At 51.6% G+C, this 21,500-nt stretch overlaps 8 protein-coding genes across 8 annotated transcripts; 5 read left to right on the forward strand and 3 right to left on the reverse strand.

The window, feature by feature from the left end:
- Nucleotides 1-1,797: 1,797 nt before the first annotated feature.
- On the forward strand, nucleotides 1,798-2,995 carry ASPACDRAFT_1881698 (lipase family protein; the record flags this gene model as incomplete). Its single annotated transcript, XM_020198252.1, has 4 exons — nucleotides 1,798-1,879; nucleotides 1,932-2,097; nucleotides 2,158-2,494; nucleotides 2,555-2,995. 4 exons carry the CDS (start codon nucleotides 1,798-1,800, stop codon nucleotides 2,858-2,860), a joined length of 891 nt encoding a protein of 296 aa, XP_020055326.1. The 3' UTR covers nucleotides 2,861-2,995.
- Nucleotides 2,996-5,026: 2,031 nt separating this feature from the next.
- On the forward strand, nucleotides 5,027-5,899 carry ASPACDRAFT_61662 (F-box protein; the record flags this gene model as incomplete). The annotated part of the gene is made up of 1 exon (XM_020203682.1): nucleotides 5,027-5,899. One exon carries the CDS (start codon nucleotides 5,027-5,029, stop codon nucleotides 5,897-5,899), a length of 873 nt encoding a protein of 290 aa, XP_020055327.1.
- A 1,306-nt stretch (nucleotides 5,900-7,205) lies between these two features.
- Nucleotides 7,206-9,554, forward strand: ASPACDRAFT_79699 (isochorismatase family protein family). The gene has a single exon (XM_020205477.1). The coding sequence runs from the start codon at nucleotides 7,307-7,309 to the stop codon at nucleotides 9,491-9,493; it is 2,187 nt and encodes a 728-aa protein (XP_020055328.1). The 5' UTR covers nucleotides 7,206-7,306; the 3' UTR covers nucleotides 9,494-9,554.
- A 67-nt stretch (nucleotides 9,555-9,621) lies between these two features.
- Nucleotides 9,622-10,422, reverse strand: ASPACDRAFT_53138 (rhamnogalacturonan acetylesterase RgaE; the record flags this gene model as incomplete). Its single annotated transcript, XM_020202699.1, has 2 exons — nucleotides 9,622-10,259; nucleotides 10,308-10,422. 2 exons carry the CDS (start codon nucleotides 10,420-10,422, stop codon nucleotides 9,622-9,624), a joined length of 753 nt encoding a protein of 250 aa, XP_020055329.1.
- Nucleotides 10,423-12,078: 1,656 nt separating this feature from the next.
- Nucleotides 12,079-12,954, reverse strand: ASPACDRAFT_61664 (uncharacterized protein; the record flags this gene model as incomplete). The annotated part of the gene is made up of 1 exon (XM_020203683.1): nucleotides 12,079-12,954. The coding sequence occupies one exon, from the start codon at nucleotides 12,952-12,954 to the stop codon at nucleotides 12,079-12,081; it is 876 nt and encodes a 291-aa protein (XP_020055330.1).
- Nucleotides 12,955-14,788: 1,834 nt separating this feature from the next.
- On the reverse strand, nucleotides 14,789-16,068 carry ASPACDRAFT_121765 (enoyl-CoA hydratase/isomerase family protein). Its single transcript, XM_020196469.1, has 3 exons — nucleotides 15,881-16,068; nucleotides 15,170-15,795; nucleotides 14,789-15,081 (listed from the first exon to the last, which is right to left on the reverse strand). Exons 1-3 carry the CDS (start codon nucleotides 15,994-15,996, stop codon nucleotides 14,972-14,974), a joined length of 852 nt encoding a protein of 283 aa, XP_020055331.1. The 5' UTR covers nucleotides 15,997-16,068; the 3' UTR covers nucleotides 14,789-14,971.
- Nucleotides 16,069-17,285: 1,217 nt separating this feature from the next.
- Nucleotides 17,286-18,017, forward strand: ASPACDRAFT_44621 (phosphoglycerate mutase family protein; the record flags this gene model as incomplete). The annotated part of the gene is made up of 1 exon (XM_020201451.1): nucleotides 17,286-18,017. The coding sequence occupies one exon, from the start codon at nucleotides 17,286-17,288 to the stop codon at nucleotides 18,015-18,017; it is 732 nt and encodes a 243-aa protein (XP_020055332.1).
- An 847-nt stretch (nucleotides 18,018-18,864) lies between these two features.
- On the forward strand, nucleotides 18,865-21,183 carry ASPACDRAFT_44622 (uncharacterized protein; the record flags this gene model as incomplete). Its single annotated transcript, XM_020201452.1, has 1 exon — nucleotides 18,865-21,183. The coding sequence occupies one exon, from the start codon at nucleotides 18,865-18,867 to the stop codon at nucleotides 21,181-21,183; it is 2,319 nt and encodes a 772-aa protein (XP_020055333.1).
- Nucleotides 21,184-21,500: the final 317 nt, after the last annotated feature.

Genomic DNA, 21,500 nt, shown 5'->3' on the forward strand with positions numbered 1-21,500 from the left:
CTTTGTGTCTATGATGAAATCTCCTTTTGATGGTCTATGCGCTTTGTATCAAGAATGTACTCTTCATTTGACTCATCCGCATGGTGCAGGTGGAGTACAAGCAGCAGCTCGGGGTAGTTCATTCTTCTCGGGGTTTCCGGATTTTCGACATCAGATATGATCATATTCGCAGCTCACTCGACGGTTAAGGCCTCCAATACTACCTCTGGCTACGATTGACAAGTTGTTGATGCGTTTCAAAAGTCTCAAACAAGTGGTCCCGATATACTAACCCCCCCCGGGGCCAGTGAATCACAACTACTGAGAGAGGAGAGAATTATAGATTTCCAACCATTACCAATAGAGAAGCTTGTTTCAGAGGACTAATATGTCAACGCTCTCCTCCTACATACGAGTATGTAGTTTTAGCAATGTATTCCATGTTGTGTAAGTCTATATAGTAGTCACTAGTCGGGATTAAGGCGAAGTCGGTATTCAGGTAACCCCAGAAGGTATATAACGGGGTTGATTTGACATAAGGTAATTGATGATGACTAATAGTGTTCGCAAGCCACTTCAACAAATTTTGTCCAACTACATAATCAAACTAAAGCCCATACTCTGACGTTGCATTTACCTCATCTGAATAGATTTCAAAGTCCCTCAGAGATAAGATGCAATGGATAGTTAGATCATTGCTGATGACTTCGGAACGGGAAAATTGATTGATCCGGACTCGCTCCTAACAAAACCTTTATGCCTCAGGCATCAAGCTTCTGAAAATTACCTTCCAATGTTCGAGGCCAAAATTACCTTCACTTCAACATCGCGATCATCGAAAGTTGGTGGCGCAGTGTCCATGGGGCCGGTCACTCTCAGGGAAGTATCTTCCTCACAGCGGAAAACACAGCGTCAAGCCCCTGGCCTCAACAACACAGTCAGACGGCCAGCGTGCGTCCTTAATTGGGAGAAAATTCGATTATCCTGACTTTTGAAGCAGGCTTTAAATTGCAACCTACCCCGTGATCACTTCACTGGTGGATAAGAGGTGTCCGCGAGGACTATAACAGTTGTTGTTATAGAAGACTCAGGAGACTCAAACCGCTAGACGTGCCCAATTACGCCGAACGGGGTGGGTCTTTCGAGAAGAACCACAGCCCGCGCCAAAGACGCTAACTCATAGGAGTTCTCTCTGATTGCTTCTGCAGGATGCACACTCCGGCCCGTTCATGCAGGTCAGTCATGCTCTTCCGGCTGAAGAGCAACCAGGCTTGAACAAGCATCGCGCTTTAGCCTCGAATGCCGGGCGGGTCCATCCGGAAGGGGTTGACACCAATGCTCAAGAAAATTATCCTGTCTACCAGTGCATCTATCTGTTTAAGACGCGTGGCAATTAGCAAAAAAAGAAGCCAATGCGCGATGGAAGTCGGACCGTGTGCAATCCAATGGCATTCCCCTTCTCCCGTGGCCTTGCCCTATCTTCCTCCGACGGAGCAACGTTTGTTGGGGGCCGCCCCTGGAGCCCCATTGATTTCACCCCATTGTCAATCCTTGGCCTGAAGCTAAGAGCAATGGGTATAGCCTTCACTTGTCTTCTTTCTCAATTTGGCCCTGGGATTTGCTTTTCCCCCGCCCTTCCGGAGTGGCTCGTATCACTCGGACTTTCTACGCCAGACCCCCGACGAATTCCCCTCCCGCAAGGGATAAGGGGAAGAATTTCTATAAAAGGATGGCTGATCGCCACTGTTTGTGATACCCCCAGGATCCAGGCAGATCATTCCCTAACCCAACTTCCCCGTTCTTTCTCTTCCACTCACGATGCTCTACACCCGGGAATTAGGGGTTGTCGCGGCTCTCGGCCTGCTGGCTCAGGCTGCCCCCGCGCCGATCGAGCGTCGATGTACGTGCTTGTGTCAATCTAGTCTTATTCCACGATGCTAATCCTGTCATAGCTGTCTCCACCACCCTGCTGGACCAGATGGACCTCTTTGCGCAGTATAGTGCGGCCGCTTACTGTTCGACCAACATCGACTCAGCAAGCACGGCCCTCTCCTGCTCTGCTGACAACTGCCCCCTGGTTGTGGCTGCTGCTCCCACTGTCCTTGACGAGTTCAACGAGTAAGTTTGCTGATCGCGTGATTCATTTGGCGCAGTTGGCTGATGATGGAATCACCACAGAACTGCCGAATTTGGCGACACGGCGGGCTTCGTCGCTGTTGACTCGACAAATAAGGCCATTGTTGTCGCCTTCCGTGGCAGCTCCGATCTCTCTAACTGGATCGCCAACATCGACTTCGGTCTTACCGACGCAAGCAGCATTTGCACTGGCTGCGAGATTCACAGTGGCTTCTGGAAAGCCTGGGAGACAGTTGCCAGCACCATCGCTTCCAAGGTCGAGGCGGCTGTCACCACCTACTCGGACTACGACGTGGTCTTCACCGGCCACAGCTTGGGTGCTGCCCTCGCTGCAATTGGCGCGACAGTCCTCCGCAACGACGGGTACACCGTTGACCTGGTATGTTTCTAACCCTACCTCGCCCACATTGGACTCGAGCAAAGTACTGATGCATAATAGTACAATTTCGGCCAACCTCGCATCGGCAACCTCGCCTTGGCCGACTACATCACCGACCAGAACAAGGGCAGCAACTACCGCGTTACCCACACGGACGACATCGTCCCTAAGGTCCCGCCGGAGCTGCTCGGCTACCACCACTTCAGCCCGGAGTACTGGATCACCAGCGACAACGACGTGACCGTCACGACCTCGGACATCACCGAGGTGACTGGCGTGGACTCCACCGCGGGCAACGACGGGACGCTCTTGGACAGTGTCTCTGCCCACAAGTTCTACTTCGAGTACATCAGCGCATGCGATTAGTCGCCTCGCTACTCCCGGTGATGCGGACGAAGGCCACAGTAAATAGGTATAGGAGTAAGAATTGACGCCCACGCGTCGCGTCGCATGTACATACTTCATATCTCGGATATAATTTGAATGAATTTACGTTACGACACCTGTCTCCTATCATTACCATCTTCCCAACAATAGAGAAATTTTTCTACAGCCAGCCGTCCGCCGAAGTACCCCCGACCCACGTTTCGCGGATTGTCGCAGATTGATAGCCGAAACCACGGATTGGAGCCTGGTGGGGGACCCACTCTTAATTCTTAACAGTCATAGACTTAAATCGGTTTAACTCAATTGAGGTCTTCGAGAAGAGAAAAAGGGGGCAATTCTCCGCTCGATTTTGCCCTGGCCCATAACTTTTGCAAGAACTGATTCAAAGCACCAACTGTCTGATCAAACTTCATCGCGAGTCTAACATACTGTACTCCCACAAGTGCGCTTGAGGCTTGGACCCCACTCTCGGCAAAGCTCTTGCTATTCGACTGCGCTAAGCTCAGCCGATCTGCACCTGCGAGGACCGAAACATGTGAAAATGTGCCCAAGGCCATCACGAAACTCTGCAATGGCCCAGTTTGACAATCTGTTAGGGCAACCTGCAGCAGGCCCTAGCAAGGGGGATGGAACGTTAACACTCTAGTCTAGACTAGTCTGCAGTCGAACAGAGGGGCACTGCTGGAGATCCGGGCCATTAGCCCTAACGGGCAGCTTCGCCGAGCGCTCGCAAAGCCGCCCGCTGGGTTTCTTCACAGCCCGCAGTGCCGTACATTTAGTTTAATTTACGCGTAGCCTAAACAGTGGTCTAGTCAGTGTCGATCGGAGGGGTAATGGCCAACACGTGGGAAGTTCTATCAGGACTGATTTGTGGAGAATCTCGGTACTTGCGCTGGGAACCTTGATTTTTGGGGACGGCTCACTTGTCGCGGTTCTTGGCTTGCGAGTAGGTGGTTTCTGAGCCGTGGTGGTGGGCACATGGTTAGATGGATACTTTCAAAGGAAGCAGGATGGATGAAAGCTTGCGCTTTCACATGCTTGGTGAAGTGTGTGGGACGTGTTTTCCTTTTCGGGATGGCAGCGTGCAGTAGTGGGATATAATCCTTGTGTTGGTACTGCGTAGAGAGTTTGGAGATAGCTGTGGCCTCGGAGATGGTATTTGATGGTCAGCTCTGTGCTGGGTCCGTGTTGCATCCGTGCTGTTTATGCGGGGTTATTATATAGCTTGAGTGGGATTGGGAGTTCCCTAACCACTGAAGAGCTTGCGTTGCTCCAAGGGAGTGTCGATAGTGGAAGTAAGAAAATGCAGCCTAAGGAGGGGAGGGAGTCATAGGTGTCCCTAAACGCTGATACCTAAGTTATGGAGTAGTCAAATGTCTACAAGGTCACTCATTCCTGCTGGCGTTATCAGTTGAGGCTTGTGATTGATGCTGCCTGCATTCGTCCGACGGCCGTCCGCGGGAGCACCGATATCTCTTGCAGCGACAAAGCAGCAAACATCTGGCTTATCATTCAGCAAGGATCATGATAGCGATCATGACCGACTCCTGCTGCTGTGCTACCAGGATAGCTAAGGATCGGATGCTCCGAAGGAGCTTGTTTGTGAGCCAAGATATGCGAGGTTTGTACCTGCGTCTGACCGATTGTATGCATAGAACAATCGACACAACTTCAGCAGCGAGTGCGATAATTCCGGGGCACTCGAAAGCTTCATCGCCACCTGGCAAATTATGAGATTTGAGCGGCTCAATCTTCTATCCTCTTCATCCGAGCTCTAGTGGTGGTCATATGCGACTATATCGATGCTTATTCGAGCCACAGAGCTACTTGTGGTTTTCACGACCAAGGTGAACTCGAGAGTCGCAGTCGCAACATACTTCCATGTTTGAAAAACGCAGTTTCGTTGTCCTTGTCCATGAAATCCCTTCAAAATGTGCTCATCGTCATCATGAGTGCATCACATTTCTGCATCAACGGTACTGCTACCGTAGCCAAGTCTATCGATGTCGGAAGAGTGACGCCGAGGATGACTCTTGCCGCCGCGCTTCGAAGCTATACTTCCCAGCACTCGTTAGCCGCGAGGAGACTTTATTCTCTAAACTACCAAGCCATCTCATCGCCATAATCACTCTGAACGACGAAGCCATGGCAGAAACTACTCCTCACCGAATTTTCTGCATCCCAGAGCTGGTGGAGCAAATCCTTCTCCAAATGGATATGCAGACTTTACTCGTCTCAACACGAGTATGCTACCTCTGGCACGACCTGATCAACAAATCGCGAGCGATCCAAACCGCATTGTTCTTCCAGCCGGCCGAAAACACCCCCAGAGGCGAGGCACGCACCGCGAACCCGCTTATTATCGAGAAAATCTGGCCTGAATACCTCAGTCGATGCTCGGGTCCCTTTCACAAGAGATATTACGAACGCCCCGAGGCCAGTTGGAGAAGGATGCTCCTCCATCAGCCTCCAACGACGAAACTGTGCTTTCTCGACTACGCGAGAAACCAGGGCTACCCCATCACTCCCTTTGAGGCTGGGTATTGGTGCACCTCACGTTGCCCGCACAATGGGTTTCCTCGTCTGAAAGACCTGCAGGAGGAATTGGAGGCCCGCGTGCTGAGGACGTTTGACGAGCGGATGATCTTCGTAGAGGGGTCGCCCATGTATTCTCAGTGTCGTCCGTGGGGTATAATTCAGCCAAGACCTAGCTTCGATGTGACCGCAGCAGGTTCGTGCGAGACGTGCGATCTGGTGACTTTTCGGGATGCTTCACGCGTGGTCGGAGGTGTCTCGGAGTGGGACGGCCAACTGGTAGAAGCCACTGCAGGATCACTTTTTTGGATCGCCTTTCCTACGCTCTTCGTTAGCCTCAAGAACCGCCGACCGGACCAGTCCCTGAAGAACTACCATCACTACGTCGGCTTGGATGAGGTTCCGATCTTTCCTTGGGCGGAGGGTTGGCGACGGTATTATGACACTATCAAACGACGCCACAAGTTACAGCAGGATGGCTGAAGAGAATCGCGCAAGGAACCTAGTGTGTGTGAGGTGTTCGAGGAGATCAAATGCGTGGAAGATTACTGGCTCACAAAAGAGGCAGCGAGTTTGAGACGAATGCGACATGGTATAGTAGAGGGTATGGTTGTCGAATAACTCGTCTTTACTTGGCGTTGTGAGTATCACTCAGGAAGATTTCAATGTTTTAGCGCTACTTTAATTACTCCCTTCGTCGCACTTTGATCAGCATGAGAACGCTTGGCATCGAGCGCATTATTGTTGCGGTGAATTATTCTGCTAGCGAGAGGAATGGACTGATAACTCGGTACTGACGTTGACATGGTCGGTCGTTGATTATGAGTTTATTTGGAAAGAGGAAAACATAGTACGCACCTTCCACTCTTAGCCCTGTTCCGTCATACAGACTAGGCAGTCATTTGAAAATTCAAGTTTCATTGTCTATTGTCCTCAACTACCTCGTGTCGCGTTTGTGCCTACCCTGACATTGTGGCTATCAGTAAACTGCCTCCCACTTTCCTCTATTCGGCGGGATTGTCGGGAGTAACTCTTCTTCACAGGTCATTAGCCTCACCTTCACCCGAGCCGAGTACCAACACTTGACGCGGTAACTGATAGGCATGTTTGTATAGTGAGAATGGGGGACATGCTGGTGTTTGTTATGTTTGTTGAGTTTGTCTTGTTGAGTGTATTTGACTCGTGCGTCTTGTTTGGTCTGTTTGACGATTGCTGTTTGTTGTTTGTTTGGCTTACACCGCTTCTCTATTCGGCCGACACATCGGAAAAGTATTCCTGGTTATTGCCTCAGCAGCCAGGTGTCGACGGGACTCTCCGCCCGTGGATTTCCCTCTCCGCATCTTCTCTTCCTAACATTCATTCCTCCACTCTCTACCGTTCCGCATCTTCTCTTCCTAACATTCATTCCTCCACTCTCTACCGTATTATCACCATTTTCAACCCCACCTTCTACTATCCCCGCCTCTGACCCAAGATTCGTATTTCTTCAACCCTGCTCTTTCCAGCTATATTCTTATCGATCTGTTTTGCGATAATCCCCCTCTACCTCCTGATCATGTTCCTACAATGAGTTTCATCCCCCAGTTCGGCAATCTGCCCACCATCCAAACCCGCAAAGCTCTTCTCCTCCTAGATCTCCAGAATGACTTTGTGCGATCGAATGGAGCCCTACATGTCCCCAATACTGCCGACTTTCTAGAGAACATCGCTCAACTCGCCAGCGCCTTTCGCCGGAATGGGGACGTGATATGGGTGCGCTCCTACTACCAGTCCCCGCAACCTCTGATCAGCTCATCGGACGGCCAAGACCTCGTAGTGCTCAGTCGACAGGACCTCGACGCGCGAGCTAACCGTACGCCAGAGGATGAATCTGTAGTTGGCGACCGGAAGATGGACGATGGCCACACCATCGATGAGGAGGCTTTCCTTTCAGCCAAGACACCGCGGTGCTGTGTGCCACAAACACCAGGAGCGCAATTCCCCGCACCCGTTTTCGCGGCCATCGACTCAGAATCAGATACCCTGATCGTCAAATCCGGGTATTCCGCGCTCAGCGACCACAATCTCATCCTCTCCTTCCGGACCCGGTTTATCACCGAGCTCTACCTCTGCGGGTCGCTATCTAATGTATCCGTCTACGCCACCGCTCTCGACGCCGTGCGACATGGCTTTTCAGTCACTCTGGTCGAGGACTGTCTTGGGTACCGCAGCTTCCCCCGCCACGAGGAGGCGATGCGTCGTATGGCGGACATCTTCGGCGCCAGCGGGATCACCACGCAGGAGCTGCTGGAGGAGCTGGATTGGGAGGAGACCGACGCGATCGCCAGAAGTAGCAATCCCCGTCCGTTACGAGCAGGAAATCGTGCTGAAATCGAAGGGGTCATGGATGGACTGGGGTTCGGGTCCAAATTCCGATCGGCAGCCAGGGATGAGAGCCCAGAAGCTTTAGTGGGCAGCGGCCGGCGCCGCAGGATTGAAGATCTCATGGCGGAGTTCTCCGATCACGACAACCAGAGCCTGCAGGAGCTAGCTAATATCGCCCGCGCACGAGTGCGAAATGCCTCGGAGGCACAATCTACGGATCCTGGCGTAGTCAAGGCCCGTACACGTGTCCGTCGCACAAAGAGACCGGACGCCAAGGGCGAGTCGGGTGCGCGCAGAGACCCGCGGCGAAGCGAGAAATTGAAGAAACGCGATGTTTACAAGCCGGGCGATGTAATCGGGGAGGGCGACTCCAGGATCTTATACGATTTGGAGTTGCCAGAGAAAGCCTTTGAGAAGATCCGGGATGAGGTGGCTTGGCAGAAGATGTATCATCTTTCTGGGCAGGTCCCGCGGATGGTGGCGGTGCAGGGGCGTGCGCTGAATGATGGATCAATTCCGATCTACCGTCACCCAGCGGACGAGTCGCCGCCACTGCAACCGTTCACTCCTACGGTGGACAAGGTACGGGTCGTGGTTGAGCGTATCCTGGGCCATCCACTTAATCATGCACTTATCCAACTCTATCGCGACGGACAAGACCGGATCTCGGAGCATTCGGACAAAACTCTGGACATTGTGCGGGACTCATTCATATGCAATGTCAGTCTTGGTGCTCAACGCGTGATGGTGCTGCGAACCAAGGGGAAAGAGTCGGCTGGCGCTGAGAGCGGTCGCGTGACGCAACGCATTCCTATGCCACACGAATCGCTGTTCATCCTTGGGGAGAAGACGAATATGCGGTGGTTGCACGGCATTCGCCCCGATAAGCGGGCCATGGATGAGAAGTCCCCCGAGGAGCGAGCGTATGCCGGACAGCGGATCTCGCTGACTTTCAGACATATTGGCACCTATCTCAACTCAACCGGAAACGCAATCTGGGGCCAGGGTGCAGTCTCCAAAACTCAGGATCGTGCCCATGCAGTGATCCACGGGCATCCAGCGGAAACCGAGCGCTTGATTCGGGCGTTCGGGCAGGAAAACCACGCGACCGAATTTGACTGGGACGGGGTCTACGGCGCGGGCTTCGACGTTGTCAACTTTGTCACGGCTACGACCGCCAAGCTTGTGGTCGGGCCGGACCCCGTGGCTAATCTTCGGGTGCGTTTGTGTCTGGGCGAGAACGGACTTCGCTTCGATGCGACCACCGCCACGGGCGCTGAGACTATGAAGCTGCCGCTTTACATTGATGGTAATGGAACTGAGATTGCTAGCGATTCCAACATCCTGGCATATTTTGCCACTCACGCCACGGGGCTCGTGCACCCGGGCGTAGAAGCTTTGCGCGGAGGGAGCCTCCTGGTCGAGATTGACCAACTCCTAGCCCACTGGCGCAATCGGATGGACCGATCGGGGAGCGTCGAATCTCTGGGTAGGTGGGAAGCAGCATTCCAGACACAGCCGTTCGCAAGTGGTGCCTCCTTTGGAATTGACGACTGTTCTCTCTGGCCCGTTCTTTGGGAGATTCAGGCAGCCGGGCAATTATCAAGCACCCACTATCCGAACCTGGTGCAATATTACACCCGAGTTGAGAAGCGTGGAATAGTGAAAGCCACGCTGGAGGAGATATTAGAGAAGCCTCAAACCCGAACATAGATATGTCCAATTCTCGATTATGAACATAAGCGAATCAGTTCAGATACCATTTGCAATGCACAAACTACCACTATACATAATAACTCCTATCCTTATCCGTCCACTCCTTTGTCTTCCCATCTGCTCAATCACAAACACGTCCCCTCAAAGCTCGTCGTTGTCAACACACTCTTCAACGACGTACCCGTGCAAACCACCGCCTTCAAGAACGCCTCAGCCACGACCTCCGCGCCCGCAGGACTGGTGTGGGTGTGATCGATGGGGAAATACGAGTTGACGGTGGCATTGCCCAAGGTCTCATAGATGCTGTCCACGTAGGACCAGTGGTCGACGTACTCGACGCCGGCGACCTCGGCGGCCAGCTCGGCGTACTCAACGAAGCGCGTGGGGGAGTCGACGAAGGTGCCGGTCTCCCAGGGGTTATTGGGGGTCTGGCTGCTGAGGATGACGTTGGCGCCCTTGGCGGTGAACAGCTTGGCGGCGTTCTCCAGGTAGGCGGGGAAGGTGAGGATGGTCTCGTTGACCCCGTCGTAGACGCTGTAGCAGACCTCCGCCCCGGTGCCGGAGCAGTCGGTGCGGCCGTTGTCCGTGGACAGCGAGCCGCCGTCGTTGTGGCCGAACTCGACGATCACGTAGTCGCCCGCCGTCACCACCTCGGCGATGTTCTCGAACCGACCCTCGCGCGTGTACGAGCGCGCGCTGCGGCCGGCGATCGCGTCGTTGACCACCGTCGCGGAGAGGTAGCTGGCGAGGTACTCGCCCCAGCCTGATGTCGATCAGCAGGGCTGTTAAGAGAGGGATGTCCTACACATACCGTTGGTTCCCGACCCGCCTCCATTCTTGGCCATGGTCGAGTCACCCGCCAGATAGACCGTCGTGGCGAGGGTAGAGGGGAGGAAGAAGAGCGGTGCGAGAGCGGCGGTCTTCATTGTGGCGATGTTCTAGGCTGTCAATCTTTTCTTGTGAACAGTGTGAATGATGGTTTGAACTCATACAACCGAGTGCCAACCTCCCTTATATACCCCCAACCTCCAGACCAATACGTGGAAAATCCCATTCAACCCATCCCACACGGACAATTCCCTCTCTTCCTCTTTTTCCCACCGACCTCGGCCATCGGACCAGAATCAGCATGTCAAACACCCCCAGTCTCAGGTTCAGTATGGGGTAGATGCACTCCAACCTTGGCATTCTGCACGCAGATTGCAGCTCGGGGGAATACTCCCAAAACGCTCCCTTCCGACATGTAGGTTCGGGGTGTTTGATCCCGATGCTCGGATACTTACTCCCCTCGTGGACTCCAGTATCCTCTCATCAAGGAATCAGGTCATCGAGTGGAGACGGAAGCGCAAACAAGCCCGCCGATCGACAGGGTTCAAGGGTACAAAGTGCTATATCTTCGGGTCTACGGAAGCGGGCGACCAAGGGGGGAGCGGACCGTGCGGAGTGCAGAGTGTATTCTGGGGGATTTTTCCCACCTGTGAGGGTGGATATGACGTGATGAAAGGAGCTGGAGTTCTGCAGGATGAGATGTAGAGTGGATATTGGCAGGGTGACAGGGTCGATGTCAAAGGGTGTAGTTCCGTTTCGATCTGGGTTTAGCGGGGCGGGAAATGAGATGCGTTAGTTTGTTAGTTTGGGAGGCGTGACGGAGTGGAGGAGCGGGGTACAGATGGTGGATCTTACTTTGGTGGTGTTGAGCGTCAAGCGCGGTGGTTTTCCTTCTCCAATATTGATCAGAATAGAATAAAATACTATAAACCTGAAACAAGGTGTGGAGTCAGAAGTTAGTCGAAAACAGGTTACAAGTGAGTACTACAACGGTACAATGGTGATGTGTCTTACCCCAGAGCTTCCGTAGTATCTAAGGAGGAATTAGCTAGTTGGAAGTACACTATGGCTATGCTCGGTGTACTAATGTCAGCAGTCATTCAGATCGCATCGGGCCCATTCACCATCTAAAAGATGGAGTTTCCTTTCTCTCGTATCTTTCCTTCTCTCCCTTACCGGCTCCATAATACATCCTGTTATTGGGTATACCTACTCCTAACAAGCCGATGTTGGTACGTCAGCAATACTGTTAATGTGCTAAATATTGCTCTCAAGGTATGGAATGTGATACTGTACTGTCCCCTATCTCAGGAATTCTACCATGCAGCATCATAAGTGAATCGAGCCTAGAAATGATACTCGCTGTTCCAGTACCATTATGAACTTGGGTTCAAGGCTGCAAGCCACATTTTTTTACTCGTGTGGTGATTCTTCGGTGAATTCTCTCCTTGCTTATCAACCATTGGTACATTCTATCATGATCTGGTGCCTATCAATTCAATTCAATGCAAGTTCTATCAACCTAAGGAGCCAGAACTGAGCTCGCCTAATCCGACAAGCTATAAAGTCTTCATCAAGAAGCCAAGGACTCGACATTTTTGCCGTATAACCCCTGGATACCATTGATGAGTATACCATGTTAGGGCTATCGGAGAAAGTGTTGATGATTTATAGAATCCAATTTTTAGACGGATAAAATTCAAACTTTTTTGAACACAACTTTTGAGGAGGATTTTGACTCAGATCCGGTTGCCTCATAAAATGAAGATTGGGCCAAGGCTGTCAAGAGTTTCACCAGATGAACCTTGAAGACCGACAAGCTGACCATTTCCAACAGATATCGTATGCTCATCACCACCACCTCCGCCACAATTTAAAACATGACCCCTGCTGCTGGTTTTGATGTAAATGTAGTCTAAATATTTTCCAGAGCGGATTTTCATAGACACGATTGTTTCGTCGTCTTCGAAATCGAAAGGGATTTCTTGCCCCGATGACCTTCCAAACTGTCGAGTCGATGTTCCATCGCTCCAATCAATTTTGATGCCGGTCACGACAAAACTACCGTCGTATACACCTTGCCATGCACGAAGGGTTTTGAGTGTATAACCGCCATCGATTCTGCAGGCCCAAAATGGGCTGCCACCACCCCCTCCATAAGTCTGGTTCGGGGCTAAATTTGGGGGAGGGTTAGAGAACTTGAACATAAGAGGAGATAGACTGTGGATAACAGCATCGCCTGTGCCAAAGAATCCACTGAGATAACCACTTCCAACATCAATCTCATGGGATATACCGCCCGGGCCACCAATCCGTTCAATAGGCTTCTTGTTGGTCATAATCTCAATCCTGTCGATGAAAGCTCCCCCAGCTATTATGAAATGGGTGATTCTCTCATCTGGTGGGTTGAGTATTATTTCTTCCCCGATACCCTGCTCGACTCCCCAAAACCGGGGGTGGGCCTGCTTCCACTCGACACGGATCCCCCTTATAACATCATTGTCCTCTGTTTCAAAGTTGCCATGCCATATCTCAATTCGTTTCACCTGGTCATTGGGTTCAGATGCTCGGAAACGCGGCCCACCTCCCTCGCCAATAGTAGCATTGGGAACAATATTATCATCTGCCATGAGGAGGATTTATCAATGCTAAGACAAGAGTATCTGTGGGATACTTAATAAAGATATGGTGACGAAGGGGTGAACTTGTATAGATAAACTTAGGATGAAAGAGCAAAGGCGATGAAGAATGCATACTTATATAAGATACTGCACCGTCAGAGCAAGATTTGCGAGTGCATCATCTGGCCTTGCCCTCGTATTTTCGTGATCATGAATCATGAATATGTATTCTTCCATGGCATACCACATTCTAGAGACAACGAAAATGATATCCGACGTCGGCAGTGATTTGAGATCATTATGATCCTTAGCTGTAAAGGGGTAGCCAATGGGTTGCGGAGACAGAAGAACTATAGTATAGAGCTCGTTTACGGTATATTTAAACTGGTTCTGAAAGTACCCGCTTGCGGAAATTAATCGATCTTGTGATGCTACCCGAGGCTGTGGCCAAGCTAAAACCTTTTAAGCCATTAAGGTAATCATTATTTTCTCCACCGGACTGCACTAAGCCCTCCATGCTTTTCGAAGTATCTCCTAACATGGCCTTTAGCTTGGGCTGTGCTGAATGCCAATAAAAAAAATGTAAGCGAATTAGTAGCATTTTTCTGACCAGCTGTTCTTCTGTTCGCGTTTCCATGTCGGAACTTCAAGATCTAGTCGTTACCACTCCTAGCATAATTTATCATTTGTTGGGCAGGGAGTGTGTCGTGGTGTATGTTTACTTTTTAGCAGAGAGTACAGTCTGTCTGCATAAGTTCCTCGCAGACAAAGAGAATAGCTAGGGTTCCTTCATGTTCCTCAAGCCGTCCTGATCGGACATTTATTGGGGTGGTATCGGTTAGTAGTCCTTGGCAGACGACCAATTCCCGTGCTGATGGTGCCGGAAATGACGTGTCCCAGCTTTTGCAGAGTCACATAGCCAGGGGTTTACATTTGTCCTTCTCGGAATGATTCTGACTATGCCAAGAACTTAAGATTCCCAACAGCTCTACACAAATAGAGACTGTTTTCCCCCAACCCGGCACTGCTCAGGACTTAAGGCAAGCAACAGTAGTTAACAATAAGTTCCCGCTGCTCTATCTTCCACAAGCTCCGTGACACATTTTCTAAATCGCACGTAGCTGTGACTCAGGACTATTTCCTCTAATGTAGACTTTCGGTACCCGAAAATCACCAGATGTTTTGACTCTGAAACCTTGTTGCCGCCACGACAGCCTGGCGGCTGGGCTGGGTGGGACCAAGCGTTTCAGCCTCCTCCTACCTGGGTCTCTTCAGAACAGTATTCCAGTATCCACCTCGCAGGATCTAGACTGCCATGTGAGACCTGTCAGGCACGGCTGGAGCTGGGGACGGTCCTCATGAAGATGAACTAGTCACATCCCTCCGTGTAGGCCCGCTCTGGCGAGTCAGTTTGTGTCTGGGAGTAGCAAGGGCGTTTGACATACGGTAATTGACTTCTTCGTGAGGTTCATGTGGTTAGGATTGTGATTGCGTCTGGGAGAGTGCTTTGCTGATTTAGGTCTTGAGGTAGAGGTCATGAATGCGTCAAACGCTTGGTATTCTCTGTGCCTCAATTCGCGCACAGGCATCCTCCTCTCTCATCAACATAATTGCATTCGATTTTCTGGACGCCAAGAATAGTAAAGCATGTCGTGCATTAGCGGTCTCCAACTGCGTAGTGTAATACAGGCTTCGCCCATCTGAGACTGGCTACATTGTATAGCCATGATGACTATCATGCTCGACATCTGATACACGATCGCTATATACCCGCGTCAGCAGTTTGGATGTATCACGATAGACCAGACCGACTGTTGGACATCAGTAAAGGTTTCCAACCCTTAGTTCGATCCTAATTATGAGCCCCAGGCCATACAGGAAGCTTTCTCTCCCGAAAATTGGGTCGTTGGCAATACCTTCTTTTTGCAAAAGCAACCCATACGGTCAGGTTCTAAGTTGTACTAAGCCAGCAGTACCAGAATCTAATATACACCCTGAGCGCACCTCATGTGAAAGGAACAACGAGCTACAATTTCTCAAAAGTTGGCTTCCGCTTCTGAATCCCCGACAACAGCGCCGCCTCAACATCCTTCGTCTGCAGCGCTGCACTATTCCAAACCGCCGTATACCGCAGCCCTATCACCAGATTAGTATTATATTCGTCACCCTCCCCATCCCCCTCCCCCTCGCCACCAGAACCAGCCCCCAAGAAGAGAAAACCTACCATCCTCAACCCTCCGATCCCTTGACCAATTCAACAACTCCTTCGTCCCCTGCACAGCAACAGGACTCTTCCCCGCCATACGACTCGCTAACCCCAACGCCCCCTCCACCGCCGCCTCCTTATCCTTAAAGACATGCGTTACAAACCCCACGCGCAGCGCCTCATCCGCCCCAAACTCCCGCGCCGTCAAACTCACCTCCTTCACCCACCCAAACGACCCCACTACTTTAGGCAAACGACTCAACGTCCCGATATCCGCGGCCAACCCGATATCCACCTCCTTGACGGCGAAGCGCACGTCCTCCGTGCAGACGCGCACGTCCGCCGCGACGCTGAGGTCGATGGCCAGCCCCAGCGAGAAGCCGTGCATCGCCACGATGACGGGTTTCTCGCATTTCTCGACCGTGGAGATGCAGTGCTGGAATTCGAGAATGTGGCGCCGGAGGTGGGTCGCTTTGCGGGCGGGGTCTATTTGTGCTGATTCGGGAGAGAGGGTGCCTTCCGAGGCGGCGTGGACGTCGAGGCCTGCGGTGAAGGCTTTGGGGCCCGCGCCGGTTAGGATGATGGCGCGGACGGTGGGGTCGGTGGAGAGGCGGGTGAAAATGTCCGAAAGCTCGAGCCACATTCTATTTGTCTTGACTGTTAGTATTGTGGATTGCAAGGTTGGAAGAAACGGGGGGAAGGGGAAAGAGGGAAAGGAAGGGCGCGCACGCTTCGATGAAGGCATTTAACTTGGAAGGACGGTTGATCTCCACGTGGGCGACATATTCGTGGTCCGGTGGGAAGGTGATGTTGAAGTGTTTGTAGGGGTAGGGTTGCGGTGACATGGTGGTTCAATTGTATGGTGGGCAACGGTGGATGGGAAGTTGAAGTTGAAGAAGGAGGAAGGAATGAGGGGGTAAATTAAAATGTGGTTGGATTCTGGGGTAGCTCAGGTTGAGCCGAGGTAAAATCGCAGGGCGACCGTTGGGGCAATCAGCTGCTTATCTACCGCGGATAAGTTGCCCTGTGGATTAATCAAAACTCACCAAAAGGAAATGACCAAATCGAACACTGGAGATGATCATACGGGTGCCTAGTCAATCTTCGTGCTTATCAGGATGCCTCTTACACTTATTGTTGTACAATGATCGATCTGCTGTGCTGCGATAGGCCTGTCGACCGATATGACGTCATGAGTCATCTGGTCCGGTACCTTGGAGAGCGATATAACAATAGCGTAGGTGCGCCCACTTGAACATTCTGTGGGATTGGAAAGCGAGAGATCCGATACAAAGCATGTAATCACATAGCTCAGTTATGCATACGGCCATCTCGCGATCTCCGTAAATCCGTTCGCTTCTACTGCTGATAGGCTAGCATTTCCTATCTGCATCGTTGACGCGCCTGCGCAGAGTGGGGGATTTGTTACCCTAGGTTTCTTTGCTGTAATCAATATGAGGAACCTGCTATTTTAGAGCATCTACTGTAGGGTCGATATTCGTTGCGTGACATGCCAAGAACATAATTCCATGGCAATAGTATAAGTACTGAGGTTCGACAATTCTTAGACAAAGGAAGCCGTATCACAAACAGCAAAAAACCCGTAAACAACTCGGAGCAATTTACCATGCGAGGCTTGGCGTAGTTTGCACGCCATCTTCTCGTACCGTTCGCAAAATCTCTGCTCCTGCGCCGACGAGATGGATGCTTGGGTCGGCAAGGCGGACAAAGAAGAAATGCGCCCGTTTGCGGACATTATTTTTTAGGGTCAAGCTTCCGAGATCGTCTTCCCGTGTCATATCAACCTCGTATGGGCTTGGCATACACCTCCCACGGTACGAGTTACAAGATACGACTGCCAAGGTGACAGCATTGAGGAGGCAGGGTTACTCACCTAGCAACAAACGTAGCCAAGGGTTGAATAGAAAAAAGCTCAATATGAAGGCAGAGATGTACGGACGGTATTCTCACGGCGAGAATGTAATCTAGGGAGCCTTGAGAAAGTATAAAGAGGATAGGATGTGCAATACGAATTAGGTACCCCACATAGTCCGCTCAGCATCAATCGATCATTTTTCAAGCTGATACGTCGAAGCACAATAGTTCTAGGCTCCTAGCGCACCCTTCTCTTCCAATGCCAGGCCTTATTCATCTAGTCCGCCATGCGGAAGGCCTTCACAATTTGCGCCAGGATTACGAAATCCACGACGCCCCTCTTAGCGAACGAGGGTTCAACGAAGCCGACCTACTAGGCCAGAAGCTCATCTACAGGTACTCTGACCGCGTTGGCACAATCATGTCCAGCCCACTGCGCAGGTCGATACAGACTTCCTTAACCGCATTCCGGCAGATCTTGAATCCAGTCCAATATCCTGCCAATACAGGCGTGGGTGCTAAGTCCGGACTGATGTTGATGCTCGACCCAAGGCTGCGGGAGTTCAGCGGCCCGCCTTGCAACACCGGCTCCTCAGTAAGCGAGCTGATGTTGCAGTTCCCAGCTCTGGATCAGCTCCAGCAGCTCAATCCAACGTGGTTTAACAGCCCTGGACATAATCAGCCATCCGCGGAGCTCAGACAAGAGATCTTGGGACGGTTGGAGCAGATGCAGACGGATCTGCACAGGGGTTTTGATCCCGACAGAACTGATATCGTGGTAGTAACTCATGACGGGATTATCAGGACCCTCGCACCTGGCATCCAGATTGGTTTAGGGCAATGGAGAAGCTTTGAGTTGGTGAGAGGCGGGAATGGGACGCTCTCGTTGGAGGTCGTACCAGAAAGTGAAAATTCTGTTAAAGAAAACATCTTGACAGGTGGTATGAACTCAGGCGTCTTTTCGATGGCAAGTGTGTCCACACTCAACTAGTGAGGGTTATTGAAACTTGAACCGCATGAACTCTCGGGACTGTCATATGAATCTGATCATCAATGAAACCGAACGTCAAATTGGCTTTCATCAAATTCAGGTTTCGAAAAACTTGGTTTGAAAAACCTCGAATGGAGCGATGAGCTCTCGTAATGGAGTAATCGGATTCGACCTAAGACATATAGAGGGGTTTGCGCCGTACTGAAATGATGCGAAAGTCGGGTTGTGCAAGTGACCCACTCACCAAACTTCGTACTAAACTCAAGTTCCTTCCAATTTATAGATTTGGCATTCTCACATGCTGGGTCAACGGTACCTACCTTGTGGAGCTACTCGAGCTCTGGATGTGGCGCCAAATCACCTTCCATCTTCATCTTGCTCTGATGGAACCAGCTGGAACGCGCATGTCGTGCTTCCACTTCACCTCTGGCTCGTGGATATTTATGCTCTCCTATCATATAAAGTGCAACAATGAGTTGCCTGAAAACGGAAGCTCTCGTATCAAATAATTGTGGCCTTCGGTTGGATTATACAAAGCCTTGGCTCGTGTCTCAATGATCATCCTAGGAGACGAAGCCTTTGTCTCCATGATCGGCGTTCACGAGAGCTATGTCCCCAGGTGGTCTGTGTACCCTAAAGCACGCATTTGAGACCGCTCCAGACCTGTCTAGACAGCGATAGCAGTGGTCTTGAACGTCATGGACTGGCGCTGTTCTGCATCGCACAATTATCATCAACAATGGCTATAAAGTCACACGATCATCCTGCTTTCCTGCTATTTATCTCTTTAGAAAGCTCTCACATCATATGATGACAGAATATCTGCAGACAAAATCTTATAATAATCATGCTGTTTGACGAAATCCCAGAAGTAGAAGTTGCACGCACTCCTGGCGGAGCACTACAGAGTGTTGATCACGCACAGCAGCCTTGGTCTCCCAAGTCTGAGGGCCAAGCTGTCGCGGCGCTCTCCACCCCGCAAAGCGTGGCAGAGCAATACCTCAAGGAGGTGGCGAGCGAGTACAAAATAAACTCCGATGTGAACAGCCTGACCGCCCCTGATTTTGATCTGAAGTTTGAGCAAGAAAGGCCCCGCTTCAGAAGCAGAGCAGTGATCTACCAGCAGACCTTCAAGGATTGGCCCGTGTGGGGTGCGCAGCTCAGTGTCACTGTGCGTGATGGGGACAACCGGGTCATCAACTCCAGCAGTACCCTGCACACCGATGCCTCGGGACCAAGGCTGCCCCCGGACGATGCCAAGTTTCTCCAGAATAGTGTCACGGAGGATGATATTGCTGCATCGCTTCACGTCCCAGTCGGAGGGGATGGCATCAGCTTCTCAAAAGAATTCAAGCAGAAGACAGAAGAGCAGAAAAAGGAGAAGCAGCGCATTCTTGTCTACCGCTACAGTGCGGAGGGCAGGCAGGAGCAGGCAGGCGATTCTCCACCGATCCTAGCCTTCGAAGAGGTACCTGAAAAGATTGAGGATGGCAAGTACTATGTGGTCCGGGAGGTCCTCTTCTCGCTGCCTGTCTCGGGTTATGGCAAGCTCAACTGGAGAGCCTTTGTCGAAGTCGAGACAGGATCAATCATCTACCTGCAGGCACTCACGGCCGGCCTGACAGGCTGGGTTTTCTCCAGGGACCCCGTGACAAAGCTGGGGCACAGAGGTCCCCTGCCAGCGGGCAATGTGGTCGATTTAAATCTTCTACGCGACAGAGTGCTCCTTCCTGATACTATGACCTCGTCTCCTCAGAGTCTCAAAGGCCGATTCGCAGCAATCGAGGATTTCAGCTTACCCATTAAAGTGCCACCCACCACGACTACAGGCGAGTTCAAGGACAGCGTGGAATCAGATACCTTTGCCGCCGTCAGTGCATACTATCATATCACCAAGCTTTTCAGGCTTCTCGGTGAGCTGGGCTTCTCGGTGAAAGACTTTTTCGATGATACGAAACTTCCCGTGCCGGTCGATCATCGTGGATTTAAGGATGCGGTCAACGCGCAAGCTCCAGGTAATGCGACTGGTACCGGATCCGGAGGCTTCATCTTCGGCCGGGCGGACCCCAATTCGAGAGTGGGCATAGCTGCAGACTTCCGCGTCGCAGCGCACGAGTTTGGCCATGCACTTCTTTGGGATGCAATCCATTGGCCCGGCTTTGGGTTCGCTCACAGCCCGGGTGACTCGCTCGCCGCCATATACTCGGACCCGGGAAGTGATGCCCAGGACCGATTTGATACGTTCCCGTGGAGCACCGTAGTTCGTCGCCGCCACGATCGTAAAGTCACTGATGGTTGGGCATGGGATGGTCCCCGGTATATTGAAGACGACTGGTCGTATTATCAACGCGAGCAGGTCTTGTCGACGACACTCTTCCGACTCTACGGCGCCATTGGAGGAGACGCGATTGGTGATATCAATCGACAAATCTGGGCGTCGAGGTACACGTTGTATCTCATCCTAGGTGGCATCGCAGGCATAAACACCAGGATGCCGATGCCCGATCAGTATGTCTCAGCCATGATAGCTGCAGATGACCGCACGGTTTTGGGGCATCCTGGTGGTGCTGTCCGAAAGGTCATCCGCTGGGCGTTCGAGAAACAAGGCTTGTACCAACTGCCAGACACGCCCCGCCCAATCATGTCCGAAGGGCTCCCGCCCGCAGTTGATGTGTACATCGACGACGGCCGAAACGGAGAGTACGACTACACTCTCCTTTCTGATAATACTCCCGGCATCTGGAACCGCCAAGCGGCAGACGGCGGGCGGGTCAACCAGTCTCCTAGACCTGGAGAGCAAAACTTCATCTACGTGATAGTCAAAACCCGCGGTACCGGACCTGCAAATAATGTGAGAGTAACCCTGTATCAGTCGAACAGCCCCACGGCCACCCTGTGGCCCTCTCACTTCGATGTGCGGGGAACTCAGAACCTCGCCGGTCCTCTCAGTGGGGACGAGCAGCACACATTCGGACCTTTCGCCTGGGTCCCCGATCAGAATCCATCGTTTGACAGGGATTGCCTATTAGCCGCCGTCAGTGCCGATGGCGATCTCCCCAACACTGACAGAAGCACTGGGCTGGCCTGCGCGGTCGGACCGACTGATATCGACAATCTGGTTCCATTTGATAATAACCTGGCAGTCCGATACCTCACCCGGCCCTAATTCACGTTGCCAAAGTGCATAACCACGAAACATGCGCTTTGGCCAATGCGTCCGTCCACTGGAAAAGGCTTTGGCCTCAATATGGTAGTTTGATTTCGACTGAACACTCTTGTTTAGTGACTGAATGTGTTTTCTTTAGTTTCGTTAACATGTTGTACTATATACAGACTGACACCGGTGGGCATGGCATCGATTACGGAAAAAAGATTCCAAGTTGGACCATAGTCAAATGATTCAGAGCACTCAAATGATATTGTCATCTCGTATCATAGTCTGACAGCTAGACTGCCCACTCTCGCTGGTTGGGATATCTCCTG

This window comes from Aspergillus aculeatus (assembly GCF_001890905.1).
Source record: "Aspergillus aculeatus ATCC 16872 unplaced genomic scaffold ASPACscaffold_10, whole genome shotgun sequence".
NCBI lineage: Eukaryota > Fungi > Ascomycota > Eurotiomycetes > Eurotiales > Aspergillaceae > Aspergillus > Aspergillus aculeatus.

Coding starts and splice junctions, on each gene's coding strand:
- ASPACDRAFT_79699 (XM_020205477.1), top strand. CDS start 7,307: ATGGACGATGGCCACACCATCGATGAGGAGGCTTTCCTTTCAGCCAAG.
- ASPACDRAFT_121765 (XM_020196469.1), bottom strand. CDS start 15,996: ATGTCACCGCAACCCTACCCCTACAAACACTTCAACATCACCTTCCCA. Junction 15,796..15,880: donor TTAAATGCCTTCATCGAAGC/GTGCGCGCCCTT, acceptor CAAGACAAATAG/AATGTGGCTCGAGCTTTCGG. Junction 15,082..15,169: donor GGATCGGAGGGTTGAGGATG/GTAGGTTTTCTC, acceptor ATCTGGTGATAG/GGCTGCGGTATACGGCGGTT.